The sequence below is a fragment of the Equus quagga genome, chromosome 12, assembly GCF_021613505.1.
Source record: "Equus quagga isolate Etosha38 chromosome 12, UCLA_HA_Equagga_1.0, whole genome shotgun sequence".
Classification (NCBI taxonomy): domain Eukaryota; kingdom Metazoa; phylum Chordata; class Mammalia; order Perissodactyla; family Equidae; genus Equus; species Equus quagga.
Window position 1 is genome coordinate 95,465,961 of NC_060278.1, and position 10,339 is coordinate 95,476,299.

At 49.3% G+C, this 10,339-nt stretch overlaps 1 protein-coding gene across 2 annotated transcripts in view; it reads right to left on the reverse strand.

Moving 5' to 3' along the window:
• Positions 1 to 10,026, reverse strand: part of JPH2 (junctophilin 2) — a 65,615-nt gene extending 55,589 nt beyond the window's left edge. The window contains exon 1 of one of the 2 annotated variants that reach the window (XR_006891293.1): positions 9,126 to 10,026. Coding sequence is in view for 1 of the 2 variants with exons in the window: in XM_046680094.1 (XP_046536050.1) it covers positions 9,126 to 9,504 (379 nt within the window). In the remaining variant the exon portion in view is untranslated. The remainder of the gene's footprint in view (positions 1 to 9,125) is intronic. The other variant, XM_046680094.1, reaches the window with a different exon arrangement.
• Between the last annotated feature and the right edge of the window lie 313 nt (positions 10,027 to 10,339).

Below are 10,339 nucleotides of genomic sequence, written 5' to 3' on the forward strand. Positions count from 1 at the left end.
GCCTTTTCCATTCATTTACAAACCTATGAATGAAACAAATAACAAATAGACTAAAAGGTCAGCTGTTCCCCGCCCTACCACTATCCCCATCACTCAGAACACTGCGTAGCAGGCAGTAGGCTCTCAATAAGTATCTGTCCAGTGGCTCTTTTTCGGTTAAAATGTCTTCCATTCCTTTCCGTGTGAGTAGAGTGGGTCTGCCTTTGTCTAAGGGCTTCAGTACTTTATGGCGTGGTCTCAGGAGCTCGTGTAACAGTCCCTTTGGGTGGGCATTTAGACTGCACTCTGTTTTTCCTGTAACAATCCCAAGGCCTTGCTCTGTCCCCACTGCAGGGTGGCACCAAAGTCTCTTCCCATGGCTCCAAATGCTGCCGCCTGTCAGAGCGCCGCTGTCTCCGGTTTCCCAGGATCCCCCATCAGCGCCCCAAAGCAGAGAAGCCGGTGGCATTTGCGACCAGCTCCTGAGAGCAGGGTCGGGTTGCAGCAGGTGTAGGACAAGTCCCTGCAGCCTGCAGGGTTCCACCACCCCCACGTCCCGAGGCTGCTGCCCCGGATGACGCCCCACAGCTCCAACAAGAAGCCAGGGATTAACCAGGTGACGCTGCCTGGTGCTGACAGCCCAGGGGCCCGAGTCAAAGCCCCTTCGCCAGGCCCCGGGTCAGCTCAGCAACCCTGAGGGCCTTGGAAACCAGAAATAACTGGCTGTTGGGGAGGCAAAAGGGATCAAGGGGAGAGGGTCTCGGTTCAGAAGGAGGCCCCTCTGTTTGTGTACAGGGCTGCCCACAACCCTCATGCCCACGTGGCACATCTAACAGGCCTCTGTCACCCACGATGTCCAACACCAAGCTCCAGACCTTCCCCCGCACCCCTCATCCAGTCTCAGTTCAGGGCAACGCCATCCTTCCATGGCTCAGGCTGAAGCCTTGGAACCATCCTGGATTCCTCTTTCTCATGCTCCCCCATCCAATCTATCAGCAAAATCTATCAGCTCCACCTTCAAAATGGATCCGGAGTTCAACCACTTGTCTCCACTCCTGGTGACAAGATGGTGGTCCAGGCCATCACTGTTTCTCACCTGTTTTATTGCCATAAACTCACTAAGTGGTCTCTCTGCTTCTACCCTTTTCTGTGTCACCTCCTGTCCCCCTGTCTCTCAACACAGTAGCCAAAGGAATCCCTTTAAACGAAGTCAGATCATGTCACTTTGATGGTCCCCGTTTTTCTCCAAGTAGAAGTCAAATTCTTACAATGGCCTGCAAGCCTCTGCATGAACTCCCCCTGCTCCACACGTTCCTGGCACATACTGTCCTCTGTACATCCCATCATGGGCACATACTGTCAGGTTGTCCTGCCATCAATGATAAGGAATTGGATGACTTTGTTAAGATGTTATCTCTAAGGGATTCAAACTTCATTGAAAATAAAAGTAATAAAAACATTGTGCATGCCATACAGCATTCCCAGCACAGCTGTGTGTAGCCCTCAGGCCTTGGCGTGTGGTCCCCATTCTACACTGTCCTTAGCGATGGTGTCCAGAGCTTGAACACCTCTGGGCACAAGGTACTACCTTGCATGAGGGGAAGGGGTTCAGGAGTTCCCACTGCCCCTGGATGGCTCTATGGATTTTGCCAGGCGGGTCTTGCCCACTCAAAGCAGTTATGTGGGAGCCAGTCGGGGTCCTGGATGTTTCGCTCGTTACCGGACCCAACTGCCCACCTTCTCTGTAGCTCTAGCTTGGAAAGGGATAGGAGAGAACAAGGACAGCCCCCGGTCCTTGGCAGTCAGCAACCCTGTCCCCTTACCACACACGGCACCCTCAACCAGGGCCCTCAGAAGATCAGACTGGACATTCCTCACAAGGGTGTGGCCGCAAGGGCTGGTCCAGGGAACAGCTGCTGGGGACATGGAATTAGCAGACCCTGGAAACAAGCAAGCTCAATGAATCCCAAGGGCCTGGCCTTGGACAGGGGCACGTCTGCAGACACTTGGCCAGCTGGACTCACGCATCACAGAAAGGAAGGCTATAGAGAGGAAAGGCTAATTATGTCCACTTCCCTGTCTTGCTGAGGGTCCACTCTGCTCCCCAGGGTCCCAGAGAATGCCAAAAGCTGCCACGACAGCAACTCAGCTGGCTGTTGTACTGACCCCTGGCTGTGATCTGGGATGAGATTTTCAAGATGAGGTTAAATTATGCTGATTCTACATTCGAAATGGAACCGTGCCTGGCATGGGTTCCATCTACACTGGCAAGACTCAAGGCAGAACGAGGGCCGGGCTGATTAACTGCTCCAGAGTCAAAATCCAGTTTTTGTGCTGAAATATTCTCTCCAAAATAGGGACAGCTGAGGTTCAGGCCATCCTGAATCAGTTCACTCTTTGGAGTGTGAAGGAAACACAGAAAAGAAAAGATCTGTTTCAGCATTTTCCATGTGCCAGGCATTATTTAAGTGCTTCTTCTGTATCAGTTCACTTCATTTTTCAATCATATTTTGAGGGAGATTCTGACATCCCTAATGGAAAGAAGGAAATGGAAGCTGAGAGAGGTTACATGATGTGCCCATGTTCATAGAACTGAGAAGTGGCACAGCTGGGATCTGAACCCAGATCTGGCTCCTGGAAGCCCCAGGTGCTTAAGTACCACGTGCCTCCTTTGGTATCACCAGACTCTCTTAGGACGTCTACACTTGACGTTTAATAGCAATCAAGAAGTTTTAAGACATTTTTTTTGAAAGACATTCTTTTTAAATCTAAAAAACAAAAACAAAAAAATCACACTAGAACTAAAAAATTAATTTAGCAAGGTGAAAGGCTTCAGAGTCAATATGTAAAAATAACTGTATTTCTACTGCCTCACGATGAAAAATTGGAAAAATGAAATTTAAAATGTAATTTACAATGTCATAAAAAATACTTAATTTTACTCAACAAAAGATTTGTAAGACACTGAAAACTCCAAAACATTGCTGAATGAAAACTAAAGAAGACGTAAATAAATAGGGATATTTCCCTTATCTATGGATTGGACGGCTCCCTGCTGGTAAGATGTCCATGCTCTCCAAGTTGATGTATAGATCTAATGCATTTTTAATCAAATTCCCAGCCAGCCTTTTTTGTAGAAGTCAACAAGCTGACTTTATAACGTCAATAGAAACGGAAATGACCTAGACTAACCCAAACAGTCTTGAGCAAGAAGAACAAAGTTGGCAGATTTACTCTGATTTAAAAACTTAATGTAAGCTCCAGTAACCAAGGCAGTGTGGCATTGGCACAAAGATAGACAAATAGATCAATAGAAAAGACACTTCTTCGGGGAGCAAATAAATAAATAAATATGGAGGTTAAGTTGCTTCAAGAAACACACATCACAGACCCAGATAATGTGACAGCAGGTACTGCGCAGGCCCCGATCCTGGCAAATTCGTTCAGCTCCCATGTTCAGGCAGTGGGGCTAAAATGAGCTTCAGTCATCAGCTTTGGGCGGGAGAAAGAAAACTGTATCCAGAGCCCAAAACCTTGGGTTTTTGATCCATTTATCATAGTTAAACATAAAAATATCATCTTTTCAGCATGTAATCATAATAAAAGCACTAACCACACGCCAAAATCTGTTCCAAGTGCTTGACATATATCAAGGCATCATTTAATTCTCTCCAGAAGATAGAATAATAATTCTATCAACAAGATCAAATAAAAGAGAAAATAGCAAGTCCCACAATAGGAAGGGAAATATTGTTTTGTAATGATTTGTTTCAGTTTTACATTTGTGTGCGCGTATGCATAGAATTACAATGTGAAATACGTATCTTACAGGGTTGTCATCATAAAAATGTGAAAGCCATGAGTGTAGTAGATGAGAGAGTTGTTCAGTCTAAATAATGGGATGCATGTAAGAGTCTTAGCACAGAGCCTGGTACATAGTAAAGACTCGATAAGTGGCAGATACAGTCATCACTGTTGTCAGGGTCAGCTTCGTGGGCATTCACTCCGTGCTGTCACACAGGGCTCTGCTCTCAGAAGGAAGTGCACTTGGTTTAATGTTCTGTCGCCATCTTGAATTCCTTAATGATTTTGAAGATGGAACCCTGCATTTTCATTTTGCGCTGGGTCTTACAAATGACATAGCCAGTGCTGACTATTTGTATAGTTGTTTATCACTTATGAAAATATTTATAACGTGAAATATTTAATAACCATTTCTTATTATCAAATTCTATCTCTGCCTCTTACTGGCCAGAGGACCATGAGTGAGAATACTTAAATGATCTGTGTCTCAGTTTCCTTGTCTATAAAATAGGGATAATAACAGTACCTCCCTATAAAGTTGTTGTCAAGGTTTAAATAACACAGCGTATGTCAGATGCCAAGGACAGCACATGGCTCATGGTAAGCACTCCAAAAATGTTGGCCATTATTATTATTAGCTTTATGAAAAAAAGTCAACCTTGGGCCTGGTTTTCCCACTGCACATCTTGGGGGGCATTACTGAACCAGATCAGTGGTTCTGGAACTTATTTGAGCACCAGGTTACTTTGAGAATCTGATAGCTCTCCGAGGAAATGCCCCTAAGAAAACCACAGGCTGTCCATGCGCACACGCCCACATCTTGCCTGCACGCGCACATCTTGCCTGCAGTTTCAGCGCGTTCATGGGCCTCTGAGGCCAAGGCACAGGTCCCAGATGAAGAACTGCGGAAAGCAAAGATCACTAATGGCCCTTCTAGTCCCGGGGTCTGTTGGTCTCTGGGGTGGGAACAGCCAGGCAGCCACGCAACACATTACAGGTTACTACTTAAGGGTCTGGTGTATGCTTGCTTTGGCACTTTAAGTTAGTGGCTATTTTTAGCTTTGCTATATATGGCCAGGGGAGGAATAAGCACTATAGGTGGGGGAGGGGGCCCAGGAGGCTCACAGCAGAGCTGGGGAGCCGGAGCTCCTTTGCCTTCGCCACCTTCCCCTTCCTGCCAGAGAAGTGGAGAGCTTAACCTCCAGCCAAAGTGAGCGCGGAGGAGAGGGAGGGGCTGTGGAGGTAGGAATGGCAGGGGCTTCGATGAAGATGCCAGATGAAGTCACTTTACAACAGTGCTTTTCAAACTTTTTGAGCATGACCTGCAGTAGGAAATACATTTGACGTCGTAACACATACATAAACACAGACACTTGTACACACACACACACACACAATATCTACATATATCTCCAACTGAACAAATGTTTCAGGATACAGTGCCTTACCTTATTTTCTGTGAAACACTCTGATGTTTTCTATTCTGTTCTGTTCTGTTCTATTCTAATCTGTTCTCTTCTATTTTTTCATCTTAAAAAAATGCAGGTCATGACTCACTAAATTGTTTTCACCACTTATTAATGGGCGACACCTCCAGTTTGGAAAACTTTGGTTTAGAGAAGACGGTCACCAGCAACATTTGACTGCGAGGTAACGTGGGGAGTGGAGGAAATGGGACATATTGTCCCTTTGATCAATACTTCTCAAAACTGGAGATAAGATGCCAGTTTCAGCTTGCTCTCCCAGCTGCACTGCAGAGTGTGGACGTCCTGGTTTTTGTACGCTCTGTTCTCTCCACCTGGAGCATCCGTCCTCCACCCTTGTTACCTGGCTCACTCCAGACTTCAGAGCCCGGCTTGCCTCTTACTCCAGGAAGCCTCCCTTTACGCCTAAGTCTGGTTAGGTGCCCGCCTCTTGCTCCCTTCATCCCCGGTATGCCCCTGCCTAGCATCCAACATGCTGTAGTACAATTTCTTGTTAGATTCTCTGGCAGGCAGGGGCCTTCCCCATTCTGTTCATTTCTACACCCCTCTGCCCCCAGTGTAGTATAGTGCTGGCTTCATAATACTCACTCAACAGTTATTGAATGAATTGATGATAGTTAATAGTAATAATAGCAACTACCATTTATCGAGTACTCCTTTATCCCACGAGAAATCTTATGAGAGATTAGTACAAGTCCATTTTATTGACGAGGAAACTAAGGCTCCAAGAGATTAAGTAATATGGTAAGGCCAGAGCGATAACCCAGGGCTGCCGACTCGCAACTGCTCCTAATCTCAGGATCTCATTTGTCCACATTCCCCTCAGCACTACACAGGATGGGGCAAAGGGCAGGTCCTTAACAAACCCTCAGGGTACTGATGACAGGTTGATTAACGAGATTTTCCGAAGCAGTGGCCACATCTAATTTTGGAGTGCTGCACCTCGTGTGTGGCTTTGGAGAGAGGATCTGTGAGCTTTCCTGGCCCCTGGATGTGGGGCCGTCTCGTTCAGCAGAAGAATCTGGGCCTCTGACAAACCAGAGGAGCAGGTCTTCCAGTTTCCTGGCCTGAGGAGCCCCTGGACACACCTAGGATAAAACCCAGGGTCCTGCAAAGCCCAAGTGACCCGGCCCACAACTCCACCGTCAGCCCCTGCCTGTTCCTTTCATTCACTCTATGCCCACCCCTCTGGCATGCTTGCTGTTCCTCAAACATGCCAAGCCCAGTCCTGCCTCAGGGCCTTTGCAATTGCCATTCCTTCTGCCTGGAAGTCTTTACTGCCTCCCTAGTCTTCCCCATCCTGCTTCTCAGACCACCCTATTCAAAAATATCACCCTCTTCCTTCTCTGCTATTTTTACCATCATATCAGTAACTTCTGGAAATTACATGTATATTTGTTTTCCAGTTTATTTCTGTCTTCTTCACTAGACAGGGAGCTCCCTGAGGACTTTGCTTGCTCCCTGCCCTGGCCCCTGGACCTTGCTGCGGCATGGTGCCTGACACAGTTCTTGCTCCATAATGTTGGTCGCATGAATGAATGAATGGGTTTCTCCTCTTTCCGACATAGTGGGAGATCAGTGCAGAGTTTCCCAGAAATGTGTGTCCCTGTGACTCACATCCAGGCCCTCACACACACCCTGGTTTGGAGAGGGGGAAGAGGGAAAGGAGGGAATTGTCGGCACGTGCAGACTGTGCACCACTTTGCTTAGGGAACTGACGCCTGCCGGGCCTTCAAGGATTATCTCCACTCTATAGCCAGAGAGACTGAGGCTTGCTCTCTGCTTGTCCCCAGGGCTTGGCGCAGTGTGGGGCATACACATCTCCTGAGTTGAACTGCACTGAATTGCAGAGGTTCAGCAAACAGCTCGAGGTCACCGAATTAGGAAGTGGGGAGCCAGAAGTTGTCTTCACCTCTGTCCAATTCCAGCCCATGCTGTGCAGCCGCCATTGTGCCCACAGAAATTCCAGGGACAACCCTGTTAACATCCAGACACATTCAAGGAAGGGTCCTCGCCAGACACTCACCAATTGGCAGCCCGGTCAGGAGCCCATCCTGCACCTGAGGCTTCTCTCTGTACACCCAAAGGCCTCAGTGTGAGCAAACCTTCCACCCTGGGCTGGCTATGCTCTTTCCTGCCCCACCCCCAGTGCCCTCCCAGACTGCCCACCTCCTGCCCTCACCATAAGGAAGGGAGACTCGTGACAAATATAATATACCACAATGCCTTATGATACCAAATATGTTTTTGTAATTAGCCATAGTTTCGAGTTATCTGCGTCAGCTCCTCTTCCCAATGGAGCACGGGAGGGAGATTTCACAGAATGATCCTGAGCTGGAAGGAACCTGAATGAACATTTGAAGTAGGACCTGGCAAATGCTTCCTGTAAAGAGTCGAATAATAAATATTTTAGGCTTTGTGGGCCAAGAGGCAAATTTGAGGCTGTTACATAGGGACTTTCATAGAATTTTAACTTGTCACAAGGTAGTGTTCTTCTTTTGGGTTTTTTTCAAACATTTCAAAATGTGAAACCATTCTCAGTTCACAGGCTGTACGAAAACAGGCAGCAGGCCAGGCTGGCCCACTATCTGTAGTTTGCAAGAACCTGATTTAAAGCAATACTGCTTCACCTTTAATGTGTATAAAGATTGCCACATGGGCTTGTTCAAATAGATGCCTTGGCCCGCCCTCAGACAGAGTCAGAATGCTTCTGAAGGCCTGAGTGGGACCCCTAGATTTGCTTTTCTAACTGGCGGACAGATGATGCTGATGCTGCCTGTCCACTGACCACATTTTGAGCAGTCCTGATATTCTAAAACACCCCATTTATGGATGAGGAAACTGAGGCCCAGAGAAGTGATATGTCCAAAGTTACACCCAGTGGAGGAGGTGCTGCTGTCTGCTCTGCCCCTTCCCAGGGCTCTTTTGCCGCAGGAAATTCCTCTCCATGTCCTTAACCCTCTGAGCACTCATGCTTCTGAGCTTTTCACTCCTTCCTCTCTGTCCCACTCCCACCCCCACAAAGGAGATGTTCCCATCGAGATCCAGCTCAGATGTCACCTGTCCTAAAGCATTCCATGATCTCCTCACATCTAACTGCCCTTTTCTGCCACGGCACTCTGTACATACAAGTGTGCAGTTGTTTGTCCAAATGCCTATCTTTGAAGCCACGGGCTGTGTCTTATTCACCTTTATATCCAACCCTTTTACAATGCCTGGCAAATAGGAAGTGCTATAGAAATACACACTGAACAAAAGGACACATGGATGGATGCTTGGATGGAGGGATGAGTGGGTGGGTAGATGGATGGATGGATGGAGGGATGGAGGGATGGGTGGGTTGATGAGTCAGTGGGTGGGTGGGTGGATGGATGGTCAATGGATGGATAAGTGGGTGAGTGGATGGATGGATGGACGGAGGAGTGGGTGGGTGGATGGATGAATGAATGGACACTTCATGATCTATTGTTTGAAAATAATTTTCATGGCAAAGTTGAGCTTAGCAAACTCTTGTAGAGCACAAGCGAGAGTATATTCCCCAGCAGTTGGTATACCCAGCATGCAAACAGTAGCAGTTACATCTTATTGAATGTGTGTTGAGCATGTATCTCTACGGCAGGGCTTCTACTAAGCACTCCTGCCAGTCTTCTCAATAGCCCTGGTTATTGGCACTGCCTTTACTAACAAGGAAATGGATGCTGAGAGAGGTAGAGCAGCTTGCCCAATGCCACACAGCAAATAATATCCTGGCCCCTCTGATTCTGTGCCACACTGCCCCTTGCTCTTCCCATCCTCCACCAGTGTTCCTCACCCCATCTGGCTCCTGCCCCAGCTCTGCGGGACCCAGGCTGGGCTCACCTCCATCCGCATAGGTCTCGGTGCCGTAGCCGTCCTGCAGACCATTGTTCCAAGTGCCCTCATACTTGGCACCGCTGCTGCTGCTCTGCCGGGTTCCATACCGCCCCTTGAAGCCATGGGTCCACTCGCCCTTGTAGAGCCAGCGTCCCTTGGTCTCTATGCCCAGCCCGTGCCGTTTGCCATGGCTCCAGTATCCCTCGAAGGTGTTTCCGCTGGGCCAGGTGTAGACGCCCGCCACTTCAAAGCCAAAGTTCCAGGAACCCGAGTATTCGCCCTGGCCCTTGGGGCCAGTGCACAGTCCATGTCCGTGGGCCTTTCCCCCCTCCCAGCCCCCACAGTACGCCCCGCCATCATCAAAGTCAAAGCGGCCCCCGCTCATCTCATCATAGCTCCTGACGACCTCGCCGTCCTCCAGCTTGGGGGAGAGGGCGAAGGGGTGCCAGCGACACGCTCCAAGCACACTCAGGGCGCAGGGCTGGGCCCCCCACTCACCACTGCCACAGAGCCCCAGGAGGGGGCACGCGAGATGCCAGCAGAGGCTGAAGCAGCCCAGGAGCCAAGTCAGCACTGGGTCGGCTGGTCAGTGCCATGCCTGGGAGGCCCCCACTCAATCAGCCAGAGGAAGGCTGCCAGCTGGGAAGGAAGCGGGAGGGAAAGATTCAAAGTCTGCACAGAGCGTCCCAAGTCTGGATTCCATGGAGTCAGAGGAAAACAGTGTGATCCCTTTAAGAAGGCACAGTGAAAGGGGTGGGGTGGGAGGGTCCCCAGTCCGGTTCAAAGAGGGGAAATTCCCCTCGGTGACAGCCCCAGCCCGAGGCTGAATTCCTGTAGCCGCTGGCCCCCTTCTCCTCCACCCCAGTGGGTGTGCGGGGCTGTCGATCTCCGGGCCGCCGCCCCGCCCCCTCTCCAATCCTGCCCTCCTCCTGGGATGGAAAGGTCAGTGTTGCCCTAACAAGGCCATTGGATCTCAGAAGCTGCTCCCAAAATAACCCCCTGGCCAGCCCAGCCTCCTTCAAAGCGGGAGGGGTGTTTAAAATTGGGCTAGTGCTTCGGACCCAGGGAGTGGCTGGCGGGATGAGGAAGGGACGCTGAGAACTAAGTATCAGCAGCTGGGGCAATTTGGTGGCTTTTCTCCCACTGGGTAAGAGCTCCCTTCCACCTTCATGGTCCCGGGAGTCTGCGGGGAGGGAAGGGGCAGAGGAGTCAGGGAAGGG